General features: G+C 51.9%; 1 protein-coding gene and 1 long non-coding RNA gene across 4 annotated transcripts; both read right to left on the bottom strand.

Moving 5' to 3' along the window:
- Positions 1-503: 503 nt before the first annotated feature.
- On the bottom strand, positions 504-27,967 carry LEXM (lymphocyte expansion molecule). Of its 3 annotated transcripts, XM_045035898.1 has the most exons (11): positions 27,813-27,831; positions 26,730-26,817; positions 26,116-26,270; positions 25,875-25,997; positions 24,263-24,412; positions 21,207-21,338; positions 20,908-21,051; positions 19,122-19,283; positions 18,032-18,157; positions 15,675-15,808; positions 5,609-5,895 (listed from the first exon to the last, which is right to left on the bottom strand). In XM_045035898.1, exons 3-11 carry the CDS (start codon positions 26,134-26,136, stop codon positions 5,700-5,702), a joined length of 1,188 nt encoding a protein of 395 aa, XP_044891833.1. In that variant the 5' UTR covers positions 26,137-26,270; positions 26,730-26,817; positions 27,813-27,831; the 3' UTR covers positions 5,609-5,699. The 3 variants fall into 3 exon arrangements, with proteins under 3 accessions (XP_003990245.2, XP_044891833.1, XP_044891832.1); XM_003990196.5 differs by lacking the exons at positions 5,609-5,895; positions 24,263-24,412 and adding an exon at positions 504-1,534 and having other exon boundaries at positions 26,116-26,280; positions 27,813-27,967; XM_045035897.1 differs by lacking the exon at positions 24,263-24,412 and having other exon boundaries at positions 26,116-26,280; positions 27,813-27,967.
- On the bottom strand, positions 19,493-20,901 carry LOC123379615. Its single transcript, XR_006584294.1, has 2 exons — positions 20,160-20,901; positions 19,493-20,085 (listed from the first exon to the last, which is right to left on the bottom strand). It is a non-coding gene; the product is annotated as an uncharacterized LOC123379615 (long non-coding RNA).

The raw sequence follows: 27,967 nt of genomic DNA, 5'->3' as shown, positions 1-27,967 counted from the left end.
GGATTTTGATTGATATTGCACTGAATCTACAGATCAACTTGGGAGGAACTGATATCTTAGCAATATTGAGTCTTTTGATCCATGAACATGGTATAGCTCTCCTTTATTTAAGTCTTCTTTAATTTCTCTTGGCAGTATTTTATAGTTTTCAGTGTAAACATATGTGTTTTTTGTCAAATTTATACCTAAATATTTCATAGTTTTGAGACTATTATAAATGGCATTTTAGCTTTTCAATTGTTGGTAACCACTAATACATAGAAATATTTGCTTTTGGGGCACCTGGGTGGCTCAGTCGGTTGAGCATCTTGCTTCAGCTCAGGTCATGATCTCACAGTTTGTGGGTTCGAGCCCTGCTTCGGGCTCTGTGCTGACAGCTTAGAGCCTGGAGCCTGCTTTGAATTCTGTGTCTCCCTCTCTGCTCCTCCCCCTCTTCATGCTCTGTCTCTCTCTCTCCTTCAAAAATAAATAAAAACATTTTTAAAAAATTTAAAAGAGAAATATTTGGTTTTGATATGTTGATTTTATTTCCTGAAAACTTGCAAAGCTGACTTATTAGATCTGGTCCACATGTATTTTGGCTCATCAAAATACTCATAGTGTTTTTTTTTTTTCACATAGGCAACAGGTCTGTGCATAAAGACAGTTTTACTTCTAAAACAGTCATTTTGACTTAAATGAGAAAGTAACTGCTTTTTATAATATACTCACACTCTGAAGAGTGGAGTTTTGTGGCTGAGGCAGTGGTGTCCCAGCCTCCTTTTTTTCTAGGGACAACACGCTCCTACCATCCTACACCATCTCTCACTGACACAAAACAGTGAGGGAAGAAGATGACATTGTGAACAGCCCCACAGATCCATCTATAGGCTAGACTGGTGTGCTCACAAGGCTGAACTCTAAGGGTGAAATCGATTGTTCCCAATGGCTGCACCTTGCCTGGAGGCCAGCAGCCTCCTCATACGTAGCATTAGGCCCTGCTGAGCTTCCAGAAGCATCCTGGGATGGAGATGGAGAGCACCAGAAGGGGGCCTAGAGCTGTCTTATGACATATACTACACTTTTCCACCTCTTTTTGGATTTTAATAATCAGGGAGTCAAGCAATTTGACTTTAGAAGAGGTTCCAAGAGTTACAACCACATTCCACCCCATTAGTCCATCTGCTGTCTGGCTCCCATGTTCATGTCACTGGCTAGTTTGAATTCTCAGCATAACTGATCTTTCATAGCAAAAAGTATCTGGCCCCAGCTGTCCCAGCAGACCATGTGACCTCCAGGTAGATGTCTCCAGCAAAAGCATTCCCATTATATCCTTCCCCTCCAGGCATTCCCATGTGTCCTTTCTCCAAGACCCGCCCCCCCCCCCCAACCCAGATTCCCACTCCTATCCTTCCATCCCCAAATTTGTCTTCAGGCTTTTGGGGCCCTCTGGTCATCACAGGATGTCCTTCATATGCAGCTTTAAGGAGTAGGATCTGAATTGTAATCCACTGTTGGAGGGCACTTCCCCTTAGTAAAAGGTGTGATCCTTTCCCTTTAAAAAGACAGAAAGAGAAAATGAAACGTGTCCCTTGGAAGGAAGTGAGCCCCCATCCTTGGGAGGGGCACCCATGGGGGATGAAAAGATACCTGTCGCTTGTGCTTCCCAAGGGATCCTATGTTGGGTAGGAGAACAAAATTGATGACTTCTAGTGACAAAACAACCTGGTTTTAAGAACCAATTTGGCTCATCAAAGCCCTCAAGTTGGTCTGTAAGAACTCCAAATATGAAATCCTAGCATTTGAAAGGTCATCTAACCCACCCCTGAGAGGGAGAGGGAGAGGGAGACTGAGGGCCAGAGGGAGGAGAGAACTTTCTTGAGGTTACACTGGTGGCCAGAGTCAGGGCCAGAATTCCAGCCCAGAGCCCCTGACTTCAGTCCAGTGACCCTTGCATTGTTCTGATTCTTTCCTCTGAAGGGAACCCCTGAAGACTCTAGTTCATGGAACTCTAGTTCCACTCCCAGAGCCACTTGGAAGATGACATTTCAGTAAGAACACTTTGTGTCTCAAACAGCATCTATCAGCCCTTATGTTCCACACACTTATGTGTTTATTCTCTTTCATACCAACATGTAAACTTAACAAGGGCGGGGCTTTCATTTTTCTTTTTTAAGTTTATTTATTTATTTTCAGAAAAAGAGAGAGAGCACACAAGCAGGGGAGGGGCACAGAGAGAGAGGGAGAATCCCAAGCAGGCTCTATGCTGTCAGCACAGAGCCCGATGCAGGGCTCGATCTCACAAACCATGAGATCGTGACCTGAGCCAAAATCAAGAGCCAGATGCTTAACTGACTGAGCCACCCAGGCGCTCCAGGGCTTTGATTTCTTTGCGGATACTTCCCCTGTGCTTAGACTGTTACCTGGTGCTCGATAGGTGCTCCACAAATATCTGTCAAAGGAAGAAAGGTGGGAGGGAGGGCTCACCAGGGTAAAAGAGGTCTTTACTTTCATCTGGTGGGTCTTCACTCCTCCCCATCCCACAGCCTCTGGCCTGGCTCAGAGCCTCAGCTCTTCCCTGACCATTAAGATGGCCTTCTTGTCTTCACCTGCTTCCCACTGCCCCACCCCACGATGCCACAGAACACATCTTTAAAACACAAGGGCTGCTTGGGCTCACGCTCTCGCTCTCTCTCTCAAAAATAAATAACCATTAAATATTTTATTTTATTTTAATTTTTTTTTCAACGTTTATTTATTTTTGGGACAGAGAGAGACAGAGCATGAACGGGGGAGGGACAGAGAGGGAGACACAGAATCAGAAACAGGCTCCAGGCTCTGAGCCATCAGCCCAGAGCCTGACGCGGGGCTCAAACCCACGGACCGCGAGATCGTGACCTGGCTGAAGTCGGACGCTTAACCGACTGCGCCACCCAGGCGCCCCTAAATATTTTATTTTAAACACAAGACCTACTTCCCATTAAAACCCTTCTGACTGGGAGAAAATATTTGCAAACCACACATCTGAAAACAGATGGGTGCTTAGAATATATAAAGAACTCTCGAAACTTAATAGAAGAAAGCAGGCCACCCATTTTTTTTTTTTTAATGTGCCAAAGAAGAGATACGGAGGAGGCAAAGCCAAGCCCCACCCCCAGATTACACCTTCCAAGTGGCCCTTTCCAAAGACCTCCTCCGAGGAAAGCTTACTGGTGACCTGAATTATAGGTATTTGTCTGCAAAAAGGCCAAATTCCTATATGAAGAGGCTGCAATCCTGTTGTAGCGGTTTATCTTGCTTCATCACCTGCCAGAGCCTCTCCTGGGCCCTGCCCTCCAATCACTCAGCCACCTCCAAACAGGCCAGGCTTATTCACCCCTCCGAGCCCATGCCGGCAGCCTGGGATGCCCTCTGTCTCTGCACCACCTTCCCAGGCAGACTGGCTCCTCCCTCTGCACACCACGCTCCCACAGCATCTGGCTGAGCCCTCTGTCATGTACCTGATTCCAGATCAATCCCTCCCTCCCTGCCCCGTTTGCCTTTCTGAGCAAAAACCACTGGCCCCTAGCAAACACGAATTGGCTCATCAATCGCTATGACTTCCCCGCCTCCTGCCCTCCTCCTAGGTCCATCTTTTTTTTGTGCTAGGGTGACCACCCCTCCAGCCTGTACTGTGGGTTTCACCACCTCACAACTGAATCACCGGCTTCTACCTGGCCCATCAGCCCCGAGATATGCTCAAGCCTCTATCCCTACCCACCCCTGCCCAAAATAAAGGAAGATAGAGGAAAAGAAGGAAGAAAGGAAAAGTAAAAATATGGCCTCCTCTCCTCTCTGCCTTCCTTTGGAGCTGAAGGCCCTATCTAGCTCTGGTGCCATAGGGTCTCTATGGCAGTCACCAGACTTCCGTGTCGCACAGTAAACGTGTAGTTTGGCCTCCTGAGTCCCCTCTTCCAGGCCAAACTCCTAAATCTCCCACCAAAGCGGCATATACAAAGGCCCAGGAGGTCAAAGAAAACTGATCGGGGGAGGGTAGGTGGAGTGAGAACAGGGAGACCAGCCACAGTGAAGATTTCCTCTGCCTTAGCCTTCCCGGTCTCGAAGAGCCAGGTCCTGGCCTCATCCTCCAGGAGGTCCTGGCTTCATCCTCCAGGAGACCATGGGGGAAAGAGTGAAGAAAGCATTCTGGATGGAGAGACAGAAGTCCTGGGTCCCACTTGCCCTGATTCTCCTTCTCTGCTGCCCTGTGATGGTAGAAAGGGGTGAGTGCCTTCCGCACGAAGCTGGGAGCCATTCTGGGGCAGAACTGCTGTCTGGCTCTCTTCTGCAATGTTCCAGCAGTCGGGATGTGCTTGGCACGGGGCAGCTGCTCAGTGAACCTTTGAAGACTGTGCACACGCGTGCTCTTGACGGGCAGCGACTTTTCAGGAAACTGCTCTCTCTCCGAATTCCAGTTGTCTCGAATGGAAAACACTGAGACTAATATCTACCTTTTAAAGTCATGGCATACAGGGGCGCCTGGGTGGCTCAGTCAGTTAAGCGTCTGACTTTGGCTCAGGTCATGATCTCGCAGTCCGTGAGTTCAAGCCCCGTGTCAGGCTCTGTGCTGACCGCGCAGAGCCTGGAGCCTGTTTCGGATTCTGTGTCTCCCTCTCTCTCTGACCCTCCCCCATTCATGCTCTGTCTCTCTCTGTCTCAAAAATAAACAAACATTAAAAAAAAATTAAAAAAAAATAAAGTCATGGTATACAATAAATGCCCACAAAATCACTTTGTACCTTATAAATATGCTTCAAGAATATAAGAATTAATTGTCACCATTATTGCAAAGAATGGATATTTTATTATTTCCATTTTAGATGTCTGGATAAGGAATATGACTTTCGTTTAAAATGCTAAAACGGGAGGGCGCCTGGGTGGCTCATTCGGTTAAGCGTCTGACTTCAGCTCAAGTCATGATCTCACGGTTCGTGAGTTAAAGCCCCATGTCGGGCTCTGGGCTGGAGGGCTCGAAGCCTGGAGTCAACTACAGATTCTGTGTCTCCCTCTCTCTCTGCCCCTCCCCCACTCATGCTCTGTGTGTGTGTGTGCGTGTGTGTGTCTCTCTCTCTCTTAAAAAAAATGAATAAACATTAAAAAAGCTCTTAATTAAAAATAAATAAAAATAAGAAAAATAAACTGTTAAAAAGGTAATATGCAGGTTGAAGCCTTCAGGAGGAGGTGTCGCGAGGTCTGCCATTTACCTGAAATGTATGACGTTAGAAGATGATTAACAGATCAAAAGAAGGATGGATCGGTACCAAGAGATGTCATAAAGCAAGAGTAAAACATTAATGACATCATCTAAGTGGTGGGTATATGGGTGTACACGGTAAAAATCCTTTCAACGTTTTCGTACGTTTGAAATTTTTCCTAATAAGCAAATGTCCGGCAAAAAAGCTTAGAAGGAAAAATCAACTTCTGCCAAACCAAACTGGCAGTTTCCCACGTGTTCCGTTCATGGAGTCATCCAGACGTGACTCTTTCACCAGGGAATGCACTGACTCATCCCTGAACGCGTACTCATCGAGCTCCCTCTATGCATGCCAGTGAGACACTAGAGGTCCAGAAAGAGACGCTCTCTGGAAAAATCAGGAAAGGCTTCGCGTTTATGTAGAGCCGTGGAGGATAGATAGGAGTTTTCCAGACAGGAACTGGCGGGAGGAGGTCCCAAGAGCAGGTCACAGTGTGGCCAAGGCCTGGAGAGTGGTGCAAAGTGTGGCCTGACTAGGGCACAGAGTGCTCGCGTCCACACAGCCAGAGGGTGGGTCAGATGACACGAGAGCTGGCTGCGGGGCTCCTGGTTGGCTCAGTCGGTACAGTGGGTGACTCTTGACCTCAGGGTGGTGAGTTGAAGCCCCACGTTGGATGTGGAGCCTACGAAAGAAAGAAAGAAAGAAAGAAAGAAGAAAGAAAGAAAGAAAGCGGGGGAGGAAGGAACATTAAAATCAGACAGATGTTAAAAAAAAAAAAAGAAGACATGGTTGTAAGAGCCAGAAAGGTGGCTAGATGCAAAATAATGTTCCACTGTTCGGCCAAGCATCCTTACGAAACACCTGCTGCCTACATAGCTCTAAAGAATGAAAACCAAAAGGCTACCTTTCCCACAAAGGAGCTAAATCCCAGGCTGCCTGGCTGGAAGCCCAGAACCCTGTGGTTTGGTGGGAGGAAGCAGGTGAGGCTAGGGAGTGAGGGTGAAACAGATTAGCTGTCACTAAGCGTCCTAAAAAGAGACTTCACAACTCTCCCACACTTGCCCTTCCTGGTCTGGCCGGCACATGCTTTGAGGACCTATCGTGTTTGCCTCCAAAACCTGACGCCTCCAGGCCTCACCTACTCCCGTATAAGACGGGGAAGGCGGCACTGACATTGATCCTTTGCCTTCTATGACAGGCACAGTCTGTGGACTTTGTGGGCGTTTACCACCCACTGGCACACAGGATTATGACCAGCCGCAGGCGGGGATTAACAAGAGGGCATCAGCACTGAGTGGTGGGGAGCCAGCGAGAGCGCCCCCATCCGCCTAGTTTCCATTCGTCTTCATTAATTCTTGACTCCTGCTTTATTTTTATGTTTTCATTTTTTTTTTTTTTATCTTCAAGTGTCAAATGATTGCTTCTTTTGGTTTCGATCTTTCTTGGTTAATATTAAAATCAGGGGCGCCTGGGTGGCTCAGTCGGTTAAGCGTCCGACTTCAGCTCAGGTCACGATCTCGCAGTCCGTGAGTTCGAGCCCCGCATCGGGCTCTGGGCTGATGGCTCGGAGCCTGGAGCCTGCTTCCGATTCTGTGTCTCCCTCTCTCTCTGCCCCTGCCCTGTTCATGCTCTGTCTCTCTCTGTCTCAAAAATAAATAAAACATTAAAAAAAATTAAAAAAAATATAAAATCAAAGGTAGAAATTTTACTCCAACTGGTGTTTTTAAAATTTTTGTTTATTTTGAGAGAGAGCGAGAGTGAGCCAGGGAGGGGTAGAGGGAGAGAGAGAGAGAGAGAGGGAGAGAAAGAATCCCAAGCAGGTTCTGCACTGTCAGCACGGAGCCTGATGCATGGCTTGAACCTACGAACCGTGAGATCATGACCTGAGCTGAAATCAAGAGTCCGATGCTTAACCGACTGAGCCACCCAAGCGCCCCACTCCAACTGGTGTTTTGACAACATTACACAGATTTCGATATAGAGTTTGTTGTGAATCATTTCTAAAGAGCGTATAATTTCCAACGTGACTTTCTCTTAGACCCAAGAGCTATTTAGAAGAGTGTTTCCTAATTCCAAGTACTTGGTTTTGGGGACTATCCTTTTATGGTTAATGTTTTGTCTTATTCAGCCATGTTTAGAAACAGTGACCCCAAATTTTCTATGTAGGATGTTTTAAACTTACAGTTTTTAATGAGGCTTTCTTAGAGAATCAACTTTTTTTTTAAGTTTACTTATTTATTTTGAGAGAGAGAGGGTGCATGCGAGCAGGGGAGGAGCAGAGCGAGAGACGGAGAGAGAGAGAGGGAGAATCCCAAGCAGGGTGCAGAGTCCGAACTGTGAGATCATGACCTGAGCTGAAATCAAGAGTCAGATGGTTAACTGACTGAGCCACCCAAGCGCCCCAAGGATCAACTTTTATAAATCTTCCATGAGTAACTCAAAACAACGTGGAGTAAAATACACCTATTCAAACCCTCCAAATAATTATTTATATAGACTTACTGTCAGATTCTCAAACAAGTCTATTCATGATTGTGGGAGCTCGTCACTGTCATTTGGGGTGTAAAGGTTCAAAGTTATTATCACTTCTTTATGGATTTTATTGTTTATCGTGATTACTCACCTTTGTCCCATTTCACATGTCTGCCTTGAATTCTACTTTGCTTCGTATTGGTATTGCCACTTTTGTTGGTGGTGGTGGCCGTGGTGGTTACATTTATCTGGCATATCATAGGCAGACATATTCCTACATATTATGTCTTCCCCTTTCTAGACCTCTCCATGCTAATCCATTTTTCATTTGATTGGAGTATCCCCCCCAGTAATATTTAAAAAATTTTTTTTCAACGTTTATTTATTTTTGGGACAGAGAGAGACAGAGCATGAACAGGGGAGGGGCAGAGAGAGAGGGAGACACAGAATCGGAAACAGGCTCCAGGCTCTGAGCCATCAGCCCAGAGCCCGATGCAGGGCTCGAACTCATGGACCGCGAGATCGTGACCTGGCTGAAGTCGGACGCTTAACCGACTGCGCCACCCAGGCGCCCCGCCCTGGTATACATCCTGAATCCTTAGGCATCTCTATTTGCCTTGCACACGAATGACCGTTTGGCTAGACAGAGAATTCTACAAACACTGTTTTCTAACCACGTTTCAGAAGAGAAGCCCCCAACATGTCTGATTGTCCCTTATTTAAGTTGTAGGTTACTGGTCTCTTCAGAGATGAAACTTACAAGATTTTTATTTTCACCTTTGAAACTCAGAAATTTCACCACGCTTTAAGCGAACGGAACGCCTACGTTAATTTTTCTCCCTTCTGAAATCCCAAGAAAACAAGAGTTAAGGAATAAAAATTGAAAAGCATATTACTCGCGGGGACCAAAAGAAGAGGCAGAAGTAAAGAAACAAATATTTTGGAAGTTAAAACGCAGGTGGAAGAATGGCAACTAACTTGGCAGACCCAAGAGAGCTAAAACGTAAGCCAGTAGGAGATAAATTCAGGAATTCTCTCACTCCGGAGACTGAAGAATTAGCAGCACCCGGTCCTTCTGGAATAGGAATGAAGGTGGGGCCAGAAACAAGGCTACTGATTGAGAGTCTGCGTAGGATGCTTCCCTCCCCACTCTCTGCAGCCAGATGAGAGTGTCCTTCATGGATGAAGATTGGGGAATTTATTCTCTGGAGACAGAGGGGGTCTCTATACAAGATGACACCAGGCACAGAGGAGATCATGAGTACCACCCTTACAACAGAATCAAGTGGAAGTTGGACCACTAAATACCGAGACCTCAAGACTCTTCCACTTAGAGCCCTGCCAGCCAGGCTTTGATCCTCCAGAAGAGTTTTTTTCCCAGCCAAGGTAAAAGACGAAAGATCTAACAACCCTGACACTGAAGCTCCCCCAGTGAAAATCCGCAGCTTGGTCAGCCTATGGAGAAGTCCATAATTAACAAGTGCCCCAGAGCCTTCGGTAGGATTTTTCGCTTAGGTACGCATGCACAGCCAAGAAATATCAGACATTTCAGAAAAATCTCTGGTATGGAATCTGATGCCAAAACAAACATACAGGAAGATGAAAGGATTTGATAAAACGAGACGATATCAGGCAAACTGTCTTAATCAATAATACCTTCAAAGTATGAGCAAACATGGTGTCCATGAAATAAGAGAATAGTGTTGCTAAAAGGAACATTTTAGAAATCAAAGAAGAACGGTTAGAAATTAAAATAGGAAATCAGAAAATGAAACACTCGGTGAGTGAATGAGAGACTATTGCTGCTGTATGGAACCAAGCATGGAGCAGACTTTTTAAATGAATCCGTGAAAGAGCTTATAGGGGCACCGGGGTGGCTCAGTTGGTTAAGCACCCAACTTCAGCTCAGGTCATGAGCTTGCCTTTCGTGAGTTCAAGCCCCACGTTGGGTTCTGTGCTGACAGCCAGCACAGAGCCTGAAGCCTGCTTCAGATCCTGGGTCTCCCCTCTCTCTGGCCCTCCCCCTGCTCTCTCTCTCTCTCTCCCTCTCTCTCTCCCTCTCTCAAAAATAAATAAACATTAAAAAAAAGTGGGACGCCTGGGTGGCTCAGTCGGTTGAGTGTCCAACCTCGGCTCGGATCATGATCTCATGGTTCGTTGAGTTCAAGCCCTGAGCCCCACTCTCAGTGCAGAGCCTACTTTGAATTCTCTGTCCCTTTCTCTCTCTGCCCCTCCCCTGATTGTTCTCTCTCTCTCTCTCTCTCTGTCAAAAAGAAAAAAAGAGTAAGCTTATAAAGAAATCCTTTTTCCCACCTTATGACCTACCTACTGTGCCATGACACAATCTTCCTGACGCAAGAAAGAGCCCCAACGGGTCAGGTTTACATGGACAATGTCAAACCAGAGCCCTAGGGAAAATCATGCACAGTTTCACAATTAAACACCCACAGGGACCTGCTGGTTGGCTTCCATTCGGTAGCATTCATTGGCCTTAATTGAGCCTGACCATGTTCCTGTAGGGTATAAACCATTACCCTTTTATGGATGGGAAAACTGAGGTCTGGAAAACAAAGAGTGACTCTTGGCGGGAGATGGGTCTACATGGAAAAGCTATCATTTGTGTAGTCTATCTCAAGAGCATTTGTCCTCTATTTGCCTTTTTTGTTTTCCTGATTATAAAAATGTTACATGCTTATTTTGAAACACCTAAACATCTCAGAAATAAAACAAAGTGCAAAAGACCCTGGTAACCCTCCACAGGTAACCACGAGCAACAGGATGGCGCCTAGTTCTCCAGACTGTGTTGTCTACGCATATGGAAATATATTTTTAATAGGATGATTATTCTATTTTTAAAAAAATTTTTTTTCAACGTTTATTTATTTTTGGGACAGAGAGAGACAGAGCATGAACGGGGGAGGGGCAGAGAGAGAGGGAGACACAGAATCGGAAGCAGGCTCCAGGCTCTGAGCCATCAGCCCAGAGCCCGACGCGGGGCTCGAACCCACGGACCGCGAGATCGTGACCTGGCTGAAGTCGGACGCTTAACCGACTGTGCCACCCAGGCACCCCTCTCCTGTTTTTAATATTCACATATATTTACTCTTCCAGATGAAGTTTAAAATAAATATATCCAGTTCTCCTTAACAGCTCCCCCCCAAATTTGGCAAAATGGCATTAAATGTGTACATCAATGAGGAGAATTACTGTTTTTCCAACATGGAGTCTTTCCATCAATAAACGTGGTATTCTCTCCAGTTTTTCAAGCCTTTATTTTGACATCTTTATTAGTAAAGGTTTATATTTTTCTTCCTGTATGCCTTAACTGTATCTTATTAAGTTTATCCCAATGCATTTTATCATTGGTATTGCTACTAAGAACGAGATCCTTTCCTTTCTCTCAATTATGTTTTCTATTAATTGTGGCTGCAGTATCAGAGGAAACTCTTCGTCTTTACAGTTGTGTTTTTTAGTTTTTTTCATGTTTATTTTTGAGAGAGAGAGACTGCACGTGAGTGGGGGAGGGGCGAAGAGAGAGGGAGACACAGAATCCGAAGCAGGCTCCAGGCTCTGAGCGGTCAGCACAGAGCCCCATGCAGGGCTCCAACTCAAGAACCATGAGATCATGACATGAGCCGAAGTCAGACACTTGGCTGACTGAGCCACCCAGGCACCCTGCATCTTTACAGTTTTAAAATGAACTCTGTTGGGGGCACCTGGGTGGCTCAGAGGGTTGAGCGCCTAACTCTTGCTCTCAGTTCAGGTCACGATCTCACTGTTGGTGAGACTGAGCCCCGTGTCAGCCTCCAAGCTGACACCTCAGAGCCTGCTTGGGATTCTCTCTCTCTGCCCCTCCTCTGCTCATGCTCTCTCTGTCAAGATAAATGAAATAAAATAAAATAAACTCCCGTGGACTATTTTAGGTAAATGCATTATAAATTGTGATACTTTGCCCTTCCTTACCAATATTTATATTTGTTATTTGTTTTTCTTGTCTTACTGCATTTGCTGGAACCTCTACAACAACGCTGAAGAGGGCCAGGGTCTTGTTCTTGACTTCATGAGAGGCCTTCATCTTGGCCTCTTCTTTAAAAGCCCCCACCCTCCCTCAGGACTCAAATGCCCTCCTTTTTCTCCCCCATCCCTGTCTAATTTCCTTTGAAATAGAGGCTTTTCCTTAGGTTTTTGACAGCAGGGGGTGAGTTAAACTACTGTAGTTCCTTTTCCTGGATGATGTGCCTTCCAAGCCTCTGCAAAGGACTTGCCGCTTCTATAACTAAAATGCAGAATTCTGCAAAGGCAGAGCAGCTGCTAAGAGACAAGGAACTTGCCTCAACGTCCACAGACACGCATCCTCTCCTTCAGTCCTCAGTGCACACTCCGCAAGGTGGATTGTTTAGTGCACTCTCATTGTTCAAAGGAAGGTCTGTCTCCAAGTAACTTGTCCCAGGTCACACAGCTAAGTGGCAGACAGAATTCGAAGCCAGATCACAAGGGAAATCCTACAACCTCACAGACCTGAGCGGTGGATGTGATTACAGGGGTCAAGGGGAAGTTTGGACACAAGGGGAAGGCCGATGTTCAGGGGAGAAAGTCTAATGGGGATGGGACATCCTTCCCTTCCCTGTAGACCTGTGCTGAGCAAGCAGTATATAGAATGGGGCTTTGCTGAAAGGGTGGCCGGAGAGAAGTGTCAAGAACCAGCCCATGGCGTTCTTTCTAGAACCTTCAAATCCTCACGTGGGCATTGGTATAAGGGAGGGGCCCTGCCCTGGGAACAAAGACTGGCTATGAGTCTCAGCTCTATCACTCACCTGCTGTGTGACCTTGGGAAAGTTGCTCCCCTCTCTGGTCCTGGTTGAACACCTATAACATACCCAACCACCTTGACTAGAAAGAGGAAGAAAAAGGTTTTGCACAAAGTGTTCCATTTGACTTTCTAATTTATTTGTATTTTTGTAAGTTCATTTATTTTGAGAGACAGAGAGAAACTCAGCATGAGTTGAGGAGGGGCAGAGAGAAAGGGAGAGAGAGAGAAAATCCCAAGCAGGCTCCACACTGTCAGTGCAGAGCCCGATGCGGGGCTCGAACCCCCAGATCATGAGATCATGACCTGAGCCGAAATCAAGAGTCAGATGCTCAACCTACTGAGCCACCCAGGCGCCCCTAAAGTGTTCCATTTGATTTTCAATTAAACAAAGCAGATGAATCCATGCATTTATCTCTACTCTCTCTACTCTCTTCTGCAATCTGCTAAAAGGACTATACAGAATTTTTCTTAAAAATAGACAAACAATGGGGCGCCTGGGTGGCACAGTCGGTTAAGCGTCCGACTTCAGCCAGGTCACGATCTCGCGGTCCGTGAGTTCGAGCCCCGCGTCGGGCTCTGGGCTGATGGCTCAGAGCCTGGAGCCTGTTTCCCGATTCTGTGTCTCCCTCTCTCTCTGCCCCTCCCCCGTTCATGCTCTGTCTCTCTCTGTCCCGAAAATAAATAAATGTTGAAAAAAAAATTTTAAAAAATAGACAAACAAGAAAGGGAGAGGTTGATATCAGGGGACAAGGGGTATAACGTGTTTTTCTGGGACCCAGGAATTGGAGGCAGGAGTATCTCAAAAAGGAGGCGCAGGTCCGATGGCTGAAAACAGAGGGAATGTTAGATACACACACACACACACACACACACACACACCTTACTCCTCGCCCACCAGGCACAGCGGAAGATGGGCAGAGAGGCACCCTGGTCAGAATAGAGGGAGTAGGTGGAAATCCATACACTGAGATTCCCCTGCCTCCTCCGCCTAAACACAAGTAACCGCATTCACCCACTGCAGGATGCAGGATGCTTTTCCAGAGAAGCTGAATGGTCCCACAGAAAACACCTACAACCATGACATCGAGGGTCCTCCAAAAGAACGACTAGACCTTCATCCAATCACTCCCGGTGAAGCCGCCAACTGACAAGCCCCACCCACACTCACAGCAGTGTTCAGTGCTTTCCTCTTTTTTTTTTTTTTTTTTTCCAACGTTTATTTTTGGGACAGAGAGAGACAGAGCATGAACGGGGGAGGGGCAGAGAGAGAGGGAGACACAGAATCGGAAACAGGCTCCAGGCTCTGAGCCATCAGCCCAGAGCCCGACGCGGGGCTCGAATTCACGGACCGCGAGATCGTGACCTGGCTGAAGTCGGACGCTTAACCGACTGCGCCACCCAGGCGCCCCAATGTGCTTTCCTCTTAAATGGGAGCAAGACAAGTAAAAGAAATAAGGCACTTGGAAGAAGCACGGTCAGGCCGGGAGCAAAAGGAAACCAAAGGTAAACTGTCATTGTTACTTTGATGAAAGAACATACTGCGTAGGAGACACTGAACTGGGTGCTAGGGGAAGGAAGTGGGGAAGGGAAGGGAAAGGAAGGGATCCACACAACACTCAGGAACTCTTTTTTTTTTTTTTTTTGAGAGAGAGAGAGAAGGTGCAAGTGAGCAAGGGGCAGAGAGAGAGACAGAGGAGAGAGAAAGAGAGAGAAGCAGGGCTTACCCGAAGTGGAACCGGAGTTCACAGACCACGGGATCATGACCTGAGCCGAAGTCAGATGCTTAGTTGAGCCCCCCCAGGCACCCCATACTCAGGAACTCGTGCAAACTAAAAAAGATTGAGCCACAATTTCAAAAGGCAACAGTAGGGTTCAAAGATAAGGACGAGGAAATTTTACCAAAGAGGAGGATGGAAAAGGCAGAGACAGAAAATGAGAAAACACACACACACACACACACACACACACACACAAAAGCATGACAAAAACAGAGCATCACACCAGGATATCTCCCCTTCCTAAGAGGGGAAATTCCCAAAGACACAAACGCAAGTGATTTTCCCCAGATGATTGTCCCAGATGGAAAGAACCCGGTGGGTACCCAAAACTATGGGTGAAAATAGACTCACAGCAGGACAATTTCAGACTGAACCTCACCATGAAGTTTCAGCACACAAAGGACAAAGGGAAGATCCTCAAAGCTTCCAGAGAGGCAGGTGCAGATTGCATGGGGAAGGCAGAAAACCGGAACGGCACAGGCATTCTCAACCATGCCTGAAGCCCAAAGACGACTGAGCAAAGTCTTCAACATTCCGAGGGCGAAATGTTCCCAACCTAAAATCTTACCTCCAGCCAAACTGGTGATCAGTTGGGCAGGTAGGAAGCAAGATTTTTTTTTTCGGGCATGTGGTCTATCAGAAACGTTACCGCTCACCCCCTTTTCTTAAAAAGCCCCCTCCCCGCCCCCCGCCCGACACAAACCAAGGGCATAAATCAAGGAGGCAGACACGACGGGACTATGTTGATAAAAATAAGCATTTAAAAGTCGGTCTTCCCTGAGCAATCGGGTCCTCGTGCCCTCTCCGGCTTTTCCAACAACAAAACAATCTAGAGCGCGCGTTTGTTCGCCTTTTGACATTTCTGAAAATGAGATCACGCTGCAACCGATGGCCTCTTAGGTCAATAAATAAGGCAGCAGCTAGCATTTGCGCACTGCTTTACAGTTAGCCGTGGCACTTCGTGCACCGTTTTTCCTTCGGCTTCACAACGGCTTCCGGAAACCAGTTTTATCAAGCCCGTCGTGAACACCAAGAAACTGAGATTCCGTGTGGTGAAGCCACCCAAGGCAGCGCCTAGCTGGTGTGGGTTGTGAGTGGGGGAGTTAGCACTGAGTCCCTTTTCCTCACCAGGAGCGTTAGAGTATCTCCTCTGGGGCTTCACAGCCCTCCGCTCATCTGACAGTTGAGGGAACCAAGGCTCAGAGAGGTTAAGGGATGCGCCCCGCCTCACACAGCCCGGCAGCCAGGCAGGGTCAGGATCTGAACTCTCTCCACTGCCTCGCTGTTTGGCTGGCACCAGGGGCAGCAGCTGTGTTCCCATGGGAAGCAAGCACAAGGTGGGGGGCAGGGGAGGAGGGCATCCCAGCCCAGCCCAGAGTAGCCCTTCCCCCTCCGACTCACTGCATGACCCTATCCCAGGCCGGGTCAGAGGGGTAGCGCTTGGATCCACCCAGGTACAGGGACCGATACCGCTGCCGTTGGTCCTTCGTCTCCATCAGCCAGGTGTTGAGGTAGCGGCCCACACCTACGGGGTTCTGCAGCAGGGAGAGGATGGTGGGACATGTGAACTCGGGCCTCCCGGCTCTCCCCACGCTGCTCCCCACTCCATCTGTTAGGGGTTGAACTGCGTCTTCCAAAGGGACGTGTAGAAGTCCAACCCCCGGGACCTCGGCGGGTGACCTTATCTGGAAATGGCTGCTGATGTCATTGGTAAGGATGAGGTCCCCACATGAGTAGGGTGGGCCCTTAACCCAATGAGACCGGTGTCCTTCTAGAAGAGACCCACGGGAAAAGACAGCCCTGTGGCAGTGACGTCAATGACAGCGGTGGAAGGGAGTGACGCATTCACATGCCCGGGGAACTCCAAAACCTGCCGGCCAGCACCGGAAACTAGAAAGAGGCCAGGGAGGATTCTCCCCTGCAGGTTTCAGAGGGAACGGCCCTGCCGGCACCTGGACTTTGGACCTCCGGCCTCCAGAACCGTTTCAGGATAAACTGCTGTTGTTTGAAGCCGCCTGGTTGTTGGCGCGGCCGTGGGAAGCTAACACACCATCCCACCCAGAAACCTACGTCCTAGATACGAGAGGCGGCAACAGAGAGGTTCCAAGAGGAGGAGAGGAAAGGTAACCTGCCCAGAGGTGACCAGTGAGGGCAGGAGAATGGCTGGTCAGGAACCTAGTCAATTCCAATGGCTGGTCAGTTACCTGTGGCGTTAACAGTGCCAAGGGTGGCTCGAGAGAGATGCCAGGGGCCACACACAGTGGCATGTGCAGCTGAACTTGCTGCCCACGAGGGAAAGGCCTGTCTCGAGGGGGAGCAAGCTCCCGGTGGTGGGCCTCCCGTCCCGGGGCAGGGCGAGCTCAAGCCCTGGGACCCAGACGGATGTCACCTCAGCTCCTCCCACTCTGCAGTGGCCAGCCCTGTGCTGGAAGCATCCGGCTCTTACCTAAACACCTTATTCGGGGTCCCCAAGGGAAGACCTCTCCCCTGCAAGAAGTACAGGCATGGGGTGAGAAAAAGCAGCTTGTGGAGGGCTGACCTGCAGGTTTCTCTGAGAATCGGGCAGGATGACAGGGTGTGGGCACAGTGGAGGCCAAGCCGTCACTCTGGGAGGCGAGCAGGTGGGGTGGAGGAGGGAGAGCTCAGGTGTGGGGGTGCGGGAGGAGGCGCAGGGGGAAGGCAGGTAAGTTACAAGCAGAACGTTCCCCCCGGGGAAACCAGGAGACACTTAAAAATATCCGATTCTGTGTCTCCCTCTCTCTCTGCCCCTCCCCCGTTCATGCTCTGTCTCTCTCTGTCTCAAAAATAAATAAACGTTAAAAAAAAAATTTAAAAAAATAAATAAATAAACAGCTGTTCAAAACCAGGCACAACTAACCCTCGCTACTGGAAGTCAAGACGGGGCCACCTGGTGGGGAGGGAGGTGTGTGTCAAGGGGGCTCCTGGGGCGCTGGAAATGCGCTCTTCAATGCTCTGGGGACTTGTTACAAGGATGAGCCCATTTTGTGACAATTCACGGGGCCGTCCGCTTAGGATTCCTGCACTTTACTGTATGCTTATCAGAACCTGAAAAAAATGCGCACTCGAAAACTGAAGGGCAGGAGTAAGAAACAGAATGAGGTCAATAGCCACTGCCATTTGTATAAATTAAGAAGGCCTGCACACAAAACCCAAGAACTTACTAGCCGTTTTACAAGAACACTGAAAGCTCTATCACACACGTGGGGGATGGCTGCCTCGGGGGAGGGGGAGGGCGACAGAAGGGGTCCTTGCTCAGCCAAGGATGAGAAAGGGGCCAAGTCCGCTAGCTGCTCCCTGAGGCCCTAAGACAAACACAAAGAGGATGGAGGGAGCATCCCCCTGGGAAAATAAGAGCGTGAGCTGGCTCTGGGGGGACGTGGTTCTCAAAGTGTGGTCCCCAGACCAGCAGCGGCATCACCCTGGGAACTTGTTAGAAATGCAAATACCCAGGCTCCCCTACAGGCTACCGAATCAGACTCAGACGCTCCGGCAGGGCGCCCAGCATTCTGTGCTTTGACAAGCCCTCCAAGGGGTTGCTCGTGCCCACTCAAGTCTGGAAGTCACTGCCTTAGAGAAATAAGACGGTAGGAATGCGTGTTTGTCCCTTGGGGAGAAAGAGGTGGGATCGCAGAGCATCAGTTTCCAGGTGTGGGGGTGCGAGGGCTTGGTGCTGCCTGTAGAGGCAAGAGAGGGTTCCCTGGCCATCACCTTTTAACCCCCACCCCAGACCTACTCACCCAGCTTCCCAGAATCATCTGGTAGGCCTTTATGCCCATCCGCTTGGAAGACAGCAGGAACGGTGGCTGGTTGACGTGTTTGCATTCCTTCTTTGGAGGAAGCCACGAACCGGGACCAGACGTGGCCTAGGGGTTAGAAATGAAGGCTGAAAGCTGGAGGGGTCTGGCAGTGGTCAGCCTGGGACCAGGGCAGGTGAGGGCTCCCGACAGCCTACCCCAACCACCCGCAGCCCTGGGCCTTGAGCCAAAAACAGTGAGGGGGTTACCCAGCCACCTTCCGACTCACCAGGAGCCCATCCTCGGGGGGTGGAGGGGCCCTGTGGTGCCCTCATAACAGATGTCACCCACTCTAACCCCACCCGTCAGCCTGGGCGCACAGGGGCGCACAGGGTCTGCCTTTGGAGCTAAACGAGCTGGCTTCCTTCTCACACTTGCTGGGGGAGCCTGGGCACATCCCTTCCCATCTCTGGGCCTCAGTTTCCTCTTGTGAAATGCAAATGATAACTCCTACTTTGGGGCGCTGGAAGGTGCCTGGCCCACAGCAGGCATTCAGGAAATGTTAGCACCCTGTTTCATTCATCCAGACCCCACTCCTCCCCAAGCCCCTAGCAGTTCTCCAGGGAGGGGGTGGGGGCAGGCCCTGCGTGTGGGAGGCGGGAGCCTATCCGGGTCACTGGCTGCCACACCCCAGAGAGGAGCCCACCATCCCCTCAGAGGGAGCAGGTATGCAGTCCTCTGTCAGGGTGGACCCCTTATTCACGCTCTGCCCTGCCCCGCGTCCCCTTGGCCTCTCCCCAGGGGAGAGAGGAGCACTTGGCGGGTGCCAGGCTCCACCCTGCCAGCTCCAATCCTTAACCTTTGACTCTCAAGCCACTTGGTTATGCTCAGAGGACAAGCAAGCAAACTGAGCCTTGGAGAGTGGGAGGGACATACTCAGAGTGACAGGTGCGTGCACGACCAGGCAACCGGGTGGGTCCGACACCCCAGGCTGAGCTTTCCCCTCGAAGAGCCAGCCCCATCCCACGCCCGCCCCACGCAAGAGTCCCCTCCCCAGAGAAGAAGGCAGGCAGGCCACGGGGGGAACACTGACTAGTTTTCGGGGGCACTGGCTAAGGGTCGCCCAGTAAATCCTCTCCGTCGGGGTTTCCGGGTTGCGAGAAATTTTCGAAAAAACCCCACGCTTCTTATTGTGCCGCGAGTTAAGCTCTTCCACGAAGGTCGTAAAATTCATCAGTTCCCTGGGCTTTTTTTTCTGAGAAACAGAAAAGAGAAAACACACACACACACACACACACACACACACACACACAAACAGAAGCGTCAGACCAGGAAAATCAGAGCCCTCTCTCTGGACCCTCCGCAGCAGAGAAAAGTGGGTGGTCACGCCAGGAGGCACTACTCTCCACCCTGCCTCCCGCAGCCCTGGCCGCGGACTTGGCTGACCAGCCCTGGCAACCTCACCTCCAAGCCACGCCCACCGCTTAGCTTGGGGCTTTTGCCTATTCCTACACCTTCCCACTCATTCCAAGGGCATTTACTGCACACGCACTGTTCTCAGCGGGAGCAACAGTCCCAGTATTTAAACACCAGCGCGATGGGGGAACACAGAGGACTGTCAGGGCTGCGAAACTACTCTGCGCGATACCGTAACGGTGGATACGCTTGCCCAAACAAACCCGTGGAAGACACAATACGCAGAGCGAAACCTAACGTGAACGTGGACTTTGGCTGATAATGACCTCGGTCTAGGTTCATCGACTGTACCAAATGTGCCCCTCTTCGGGTGGGATGTTGCCAGTGGGGGGAGGCTGTGCATGGAGGGGGAACAGAGGGTGCACAGGAACTCTGTACTTTCTGCTCAGTTTTGCTGTGAACCTAAAAATGAGCTTAAAGATAAAGTCTATTCCTTTTTAGATAATAAAGAATATTATGTGACCTGGGCACTGGGCCAATCAGAATAGGAGTTGGCTGTAGGGCCTGTGGAGGGTCCCAAGGTCCCTGCTATGCTGGGCAGGACCACTTCAGTGGCTGGTCACGGGAACGTCCGGAAGGCCCTGGGGAGAAGTCGGGCTGCAGGGCTCATTCTGCAGCTATATGCCAATTGGCCCAAAGTATGTCAACATATTACCTTCACGACCCCCATCCTAGGGCTTCTGAGCGCTCACCACCTGCTGACACTCTATGTTGGTTTCACTTATGACTGTGTGTCCTTTTCCGCTGGAGTATAAGTGCCACAGGGGGCAGTCACTCACGTGACTATTACCTGGCCCAAAAGTACACACCGGGTGAATGCACAGTGAAGGGAAAATGAACAGGTAATTGGACAAATAGTCAATTCCAATTGCTATGAACAGGAAGAAAGCAAAGCCCAGTGTGCTATGGGTCACACAACAGGAGCATGATGGGAAAAGGGCGGGGGGGGGGGCGTCGAGTTAAAATTCTACCTCAGTTTCCCCAGCCTCCCAGCCTCTGGCTTGTTAGCTGCCACTAACAAAGCCAGCTGAGACGGGCCTGCGATGCCTGGGAAGTGCTTCCAAAATAACAGGGCGCCCAGAATCGTGCCGTCAAGGTCCCTGCAGGCCTTGTGGCCAGTCTCCCACGCAGCCCGGGGGGTTGTGACCATGTGCTCCTCCTCTGCTGTGCATGCAGGCGAAGTCAGACAGACATGCTGGGGTTCAAGTCCCAGCTCTGCTCCTTACCAGCTGTGTGGCTGGCCTCAGCTTCCTCATGGAACACAGGCTGTGAGGGTGAAGTGATCAGCATGTGGGAGGGCCCTGCAGCGCTTGGCACGCAGGGTGGCGGTGCTCTTGGGGCTGATAAGCGAGGGCTGCCATCTGCAGGGGAACCCGTGCTCCGAGCCCTGCCTGGGTACATACCTGCACAGAGTAATGTCCATAAGGCTGGGGCTTGCTTCGGTCACCGGAGAAAGTGTCGTAGGGGCCGCGGGTGCCCATGGATCGTGCCAGGTAGGTCTCAATGCCACTTTTGAAGGAGTAGGTGCCTGGTGCCAGACCACTCCCCTAGAACAGAACCCGGCTGACAGTCCCACGGGAGAACTGCTGAAGCAGGCCCACCGCCTCCCGGGGTCTCAGTTCCCCATCTGCCCTGGGAGTCTCCCCCCCTCCGCCAGGACTATGCAGGAAGGTGGGCAAGGCCTGGCCAGAGGAGGGGGTACCTGATGAGCCAAGAGGAGTGGCCTGCTGGTCATCCTGCACATGAGGACCTGAGAACGGTTCTGGGCTTTCTCCTCCAGCTTTGTGTATGGGTTACCCTTCACCCCATAATTTCCAGGGCCTGGATAGTAGTTCTGTGAGAGGTGGGGGGAGGGACACAAAGGTCATCAATCCCACTCCTTATGCTGAGTTTGAAGAAGAGAAGCCCTGGGAGGGGAACAGGATGTTCAGGGCCCTTGTGTGTTAACCGCCCCCCCAACACACAACATGGTCAGTCTCAACACAGCTCCACCACTGCTCAAACCTTCAGTTCCAAGTTCACACTCTTCCCCAGGGCCTCGGCGGCCTGTCTCACTTATTTCATGCTGCTCCCCGCCTACATCCCACACTCCAGCCGAACTGGGCTCCTTGCCGTATGCCAAACACAAGCCATTCTGCCAACCTCCGTGTCTTTGCTTGCTGGTGTTGTTACCACCACCCAAAATGCCCTCCCTGCCCTCTTTGCCTTGGAAAGTTCGAATTCTGCAAAGCCAGCTCAAATGCCATCTCTCCCGGGAATGAAGCCTTCCTTCCCTATCACCCCGGACAGTTGCTGGCTTTGGTGGTCTCAGAAACGCCATCTGTCGCACCTGCTTTTGCATGAATGGGGTTCTCACTGTGCTCTGAACAGTGCTGTCGCCTGGAAGGATCTGGAGTCCTGGGTTTGAATCCTGGCTTTGCTGCTTCATAGCTGAGTGACCTTGGGCATACCACTTAGACCTTCTGAGTCTCGTCCACATTTGTAACATGGAGATAGCAATAATTTTCTTCCAGGGTAATGAGGATGAAATTAAATGCCTCTAAAACTTCTTGCACCATGCTCAGCCCCTAGTGGGCACCGACATATAAGTCAGGGTGGGACGCCTATCTTGGGGGTCCGGAGAAGGAGGGGGGAGAGGCTGAGAACCGTGGCTAGAAATGAGCATCTGGGGGTTCCACTGCCAGGGTTGGAAGTATGGTCTCTGGAAGTGGAGTGAGCGGAGACACCCTGCAGTGTAGGTGGGTGGGTGGGTTGGTGGGGGGAGGTGGTCCTTGGATAGAGACCTGGAACAACGTTTGCTGCCGCCATGCATCTTTTCGCCACACGAGGTCGCTGCGCTTCCACAGATGGCTCAGCCCTACCCACCTCCGCCAGGAACCAGCCCTGGGGAAACAGCCCTACCCAGGCAGGCTGGAGAAGGCAGGGAGTTCTACCCTGGGGGAGGGGGGAGTCAGCCAGTTATGGCATCAGATCTGTCCTGCCCTCAGAGGACAGCACTACATGTGTCCTTCTTCTAGGGCCCAGGGTTTCCAGGTGCGTTCAGAAGACCCCCAAGGTAGGAAGCTGGGTGCCTGCACAGTGCGTTAGGTGCTTCAGAAGCCTCAACATTTGGTTCTGGAGGTGACTCAGTGAGATCAAATCAGCACCATCTGCAACTAACAGATGGAGAAACAGAGTTTCAGAGAGTCAGACCTCGAGTCCAAGGTCCTACCTCTGGAAAGAAGCAGCCGCTAGGGTTCCAACTGCAAAGTCCAGGCTCTTTTCTGAGCTGTTTCCCAGGGGCGGGAGGGCCATGAGCCTGGGTACACCTCAGAAGTGACCTTAGAAGTGCCGGCTCCGACACAGTAGCCACTGTGAAGAAGGTGGGGAGGACCTTGAAGGCATTGGGAGGCATTCAGACCTGGTTCTGACACACGAGGGTCCTTCGGAAGACCATTCTGGCAATGGTAGGGGACCAGGAAATCGGTCAAGAGGCTGCTCCTGGGTGGAGAAGGGACAGTGGCCTGGGCCAGGGTGGAGGCAGTGGGGATGGAAGGAGGAGGACAGGAGGAGGACAGGAGGCAAAAGCACAGACCCTGGTGACTGTGGGGAAAAGGATCTGCTAGGTTTCTGACTCTGGCAGCTGCTGGTGCCATTGCCGGAGAAGAGTAGGGCTGGGGGAGATTCTGATGTGGGGGAGAGGGGGGCAGGGGGGCAGCGAGGGGACAAGAGCCATGAAGGAGGCTGGCAGAGGAACTCCAGAGCTGCAGACCTAGTGTCCCCAGAGCCGAGAGGGAGGGGGTGGTGGCATCACCCAGTGCCAGAGGTGGACAAGATTCAGAAACCAGAGGAGGAAGCATTGCCTTTGCTGTGTTGGGGCTTGACAGCCCCATCCTTTCTGGGGAAAGATTCATGGGGCCCCCAAAGCAGGTACCCACAGCTTTGGCAATGACACTGGAGAAGGCCCCAGTGGAGAGGTCAGCCCCCTACACAGGTAGCATTTGTAGACCTGTAGGGGTGGGGGGACAGCTAGAGGGACCAGAGGACAGAAGAGGCCATCAGGTTCCCAGCCCAGGTCTCACAGCAAGAAGACAGCTGAAAAAGCAGGCCTTGGACATGAGCTGCCCCGGGATTGCCTTCTGCACCCACTGGGGCAGTGGCACACCTTGAACTCACTGTCTAGCCCTGAGCCCAGGACAGTGGCTCGGAGAAACCCTGCAGGGCCTGATGGAGCAGCACGAAGAGCCAGCTGGAAGGAAGGGTCAGGCCGTGGAACCTTCCCCCTGCTCAGCCAACACTCACAGATGCCCCAGTGCAGGGGGGCTGGGGACACAGGAAGGAAGCATCAGATTTGTTCCTCCGCCACCATCTGGGCTGGGTGCTATTAGACCCTGTCCTCCAGGGACAGTCAAGGAACAAAGTCCAAGGGAGGCAACCTAATGTGTAAACCGCATGGGCTTTGTGGGCACCCCTTAGATTCAAATCCTGCTTGTGCCACTGGGAAGCTCTGCGACCTTGGGCAGTTACTTAACCTCTCTGCGCTCCAGTTTTCTCATCTGTAAAGTGAGATAATGCTAGTGCCTACCTCACGAGGTGAGGTGGGGGGGGGGGGTTGTGGTGAGGATTAAATGAATCAGTACACTCGAGTGCTCAGGACAGTCGCAAGTGCGGTGCTAAGCGTCAGCTATCATCACTTTAGATCTGAAGGTAATGACTCAGTTTTAAATGCCTCCAGGCATCCCCTCTCCCTATACTGCAGTTAACAGCTTCTGCACCTACAGATGCAAAGAGTAATCTCCAGGCTTCACGGTGGTTAAGGTGCAGAAGAAACGGCCGGGCTCTGGGGTTGGACACTGCCTGCTTCCCAGCTGTGCAGCTTGAGGCAAAATGCTCGTCCTCTCTGAGCCTCCAGCGCCTCATCCGGAGTGGCTGTAAACAGGATGTTTGGGAACACCAAGGACTTAGTAGGCGCGTGTGCCCTGATTGAGTCCACAAATACTGACTGGGCGCCCACTGTGTGCCAGGCACTGCTAAGAACTGGGAATCCTGCAGTGAGCCACCCCGGCAGATGTCCAGTGGGGAAGAAACACTAAACACAAGCACCATCAGGACTCCTGGGAAAGGGAGATGTCTGTCACCTAGTGGGGGTCAGGCAGGCTTCTCAGCCGACAGCTGAGGGCTGAGGAGGAGTCCCTTAGACCAAGGGGCCGCTGGGGGAGGGGGAGAGGGAGAAGAAGGGCATTTCCGGCAGAGGGAATGGCAGGAGGAAAGCCCCAGTTGAAAGAGCTTGGCCCATTTGAGGAGCTGGAAGAAAGACAAGAGCATCGGGCCCGGGGAGAGCACCAGGGCAGGGAGGAGGGGCACTCCAACCACAGTGCTCGCTCCAGACGGTCTGACTTCTGCCTTCTCCCTTGCTGAGCTTGAAACCCACTCGACGGGAAGATCATCCCGACCCACCCGGACGCCACCCTACCCCTCACCGCCATCACCTCCCATCTGGATGCCTCTGCCCCTCACCCCTACGAGCAGGGTGCTCCTCTGAAAACATAAATCAGGCCCTTCCCTTGTCAAAACCCTCCACTATCCTCCCAGTGGAATCAATCCCGAAGCCCCCACCTTGCCGCCCGGTCCTGCCCTCTGGCCCTCACCCCTCTGCCATCTCTCCACCTTCCGCCTTCCACCCTCACCAACCCCCCCACCTCCAGCCACACTGGCCTCCTGCCTGCCGGCCCAATTCAGGGCCTAAGCCTGCTGTTCCTGCCGCCTGGAACGCTCTCCTGCAGCTACTGTGAGTTTCTGTTGCTCACCTCCTGCGCGTTTTGCTCAAATGTCACCTCCCCCCAGAGGTCTTCCGGGACCACCCCAGAAATTACACTTCCATCACTCTGTCGGTATCCCTTCCTTGTCTCATTTTTCCTCATGGCCCCGATCATCTATGACGTGCTTCTCTGTACTGTCATTTCTTCCACTAGGGCACCAGCTCCAGGAGGTTAGGGGCTTGTCTTCCTCGCGGCTTGATCCCCAGGCCCGAGAACAGTGCATGGCACTTAGTGGGTGCTCACTCAGCATTTGCTGGCCAGATGGATGAGTTTGTGGAGCACTCAATGTATGCTGGACTCTGTCCTGGGGACTCAGAGATGAACCAGACCCATCCCTGACAGCAGGGAGCTCCTCGGCTGGTGGGGGAGACAGACGCAGGAGATTTGACAGCCCCTGGGCTCGAGGCTGTGGTAGCAGAAAGCAGAGGGGTTTGGGGGACCCCGAGGAGAGCCTGGCCGAGCCTGGCAAGGAGGCGGTACAGGAGGGGCGCTTCCAGCACCATCCAGGCTACATGCTCTGCAGCCAGAGCCGAGGGCGGGAGGGCTCGTCCCCAGTACCCGAGGACACCTACCCCAACGAGGCCACGGAAGCGGGTCTCCCCCGAGCTGAGCAGCCCCCGGGTGCTGCACGGTTTCTGCTGCAGCTGTTCTAAGAAGTCTTTGAGGTTGTAGGAGCCGGGCCCCAGCTTCTCCTTCTGCCCCAAGAGAAGAAGGCAGAAGGTGACAACTTGAACCACGGGGACGTCCACGCAGGAGGGAGTCTGGAGGAGGGCGGCACTCCGTCCAGGATGAGCGCCGCCTGGGAGGACTCACCTGCAACCGCTTCTCTTTCATGATGGCCTCGTACTGGAAGTGGGGCAGCTGGGTCAGCCGGGTGGCTTCCTGGGTCCTGGCCCAGCCTGTGCCCACCTCCTTGCTGAGTTTCTTCTTGCTGAAGCAGGTCTCCTGGTAGCCATAGGTTCCAGGTCCTATGTGGGACTGAGTCAGAGCACAGTCATACCAGTCTACCCACAGAGGAGGGAGTCCTCCTCACCGACTGGGGGAGTAGACAGGCAGGACCCGGCTGTGCCCGCCGCCCAGTCTCAAACCTGGCACTGAGGGGCGTGGCACTCGAGGTACAAACACAACATCCTCTGTCATTGGTCCCCTTACACTTAGGGGTGGCACCTCCTTCGGAGCTCACAGCTGGTTGGTGCCAGGGAAGAAACGGCACCCGGGTCTCCGTCACCCCAACCCACACTGTTCTCACGACAGCCCTGCATTTATCAACACATCTGAGGTCCCAGCTCTGAGCCAAGCTCTGTGCTCCAGACTGAGGGCTTGGAGAGGCGTCAGGCATTGGCCCTGACACAGCTCAGCTCCTCCTCCGTGGTGACGGGCTTGGAGGGGCAGGGGGAGTGTCAGAGAAGCCGCGCGTACAAACTCACCATCTGCACAGAATGAAGCCTGGAGTAGGGGGCTTCGGTGAAGGTGCTGAGTTTCTTCTGATTGGGGTAGACGGCGGAGACATCAAACCTAGGGAGGGGGGGTGCCCGGATGGCTCAGTCCCTTAAGCTTCCGACTCTTGATTTCGGCTCAGGTTATGATCTCACCATGTGTGGGATAAAGTCCCGGGTCGGGCTCTGGGCTCTGGACTGAAACCGCGGGGCCTGCTTAGAGTTTTCTCTCTCTGCCCCTCCCTCTCTCTCTCTCAAAATAAATAAAATAAACTTAAAAAAAAAATAACCCTAGGGAGGGACAGAGACCCCGAGAGAGGGAGGGACAGAGACCCCGAGAGAGAGCTCAAGGCCTGGCCCCCGGTCCTGGTGTGGCCAGTTCTGGGGGCGCGGGGGGCTGTTGGCTTCCCAGAGGAGCTGGCCGGTGGAGGAGGAGCAGGACTGCGGCCACCGCGGGGTCTCCGGGCTTCCTGCTTCTCTCTCCACCCTTGCCTGGTCCCCTCCTTTCTGCTGGAAGCCTTTCCTCAAAAGTCACCTTATCGTCACAGCCCCCACCCCACCCTCCAGCACTGGCCGGCTCCCCGTCCCAGCTGGCTTCTTCTCCACAGCCCTTACCACGACCCAGCATTTTATATAGGTTTCTTTTTTGGTTTATGACCCACTCCAACCACCCCTCCCCACAAGAAGGCCAACTCCTGAGTACAGAGTTTCGCTGTTTGTTCTCTGTTGTGTCCCCAGATGCTAGAGCTGTGCCCGGCACGGAGTAGGTGGCACATGGAAGTCACGTAGAGGTGTGAATGAAAGACACCTGGGCTGAAATCCTGCCCACCACCCTTAGGCTCAGCGACCTCCTCCCCGGCTGGGCCGCCTGGCCTCTCTGAGCCTGGCCCATAGGAGGTGTTCTTGGAACGCCTTCAAATCACTTGAAGTTGGTGAAAAAGAGCTCTGGGCAGAGAAGGGCGGCAGGTGCGACGCGGAGAGAAAGTCGCCCCCCACCCCCACCCCACGCTGCCAGTCTCTCCTCCTGTCCCTCCCTCCTCCCCCAGGCTCCAGCCGCGCCCCGAAGGGCCCCACCTGTGGCTCTGCACCCCGAAGGGTGCCCCGCTGAACCACTTGGTGCCCATGGCTCGGGCGCCCCCAGGCGAGGTGCTGGCCGGGACTCCCGCCGCGGGACCCCTCCCGCGGACGCTGGCGGCCACCGCTGCCGCGGCAACCCCGCCTTGTGACCT

Source organism: Felis catus, chromosome C1 (genome assembly GCF_018350175.1).
Source record: "Felis catus isolate Fca126 chromosome C1, F.catus_Fca126_mat1.0, whole genome shotgun sequence".
NCBI classification, from domain to species: Eukaryota; Metazoa; Chordata; class Mammalia; order Carnivora; family Felidae; genus Felis; species Felis catus.
Note: the sequence above shows the minus strand (reverse complement) of the source record. Positions and strands in the feature narration are given on the sequence as shown.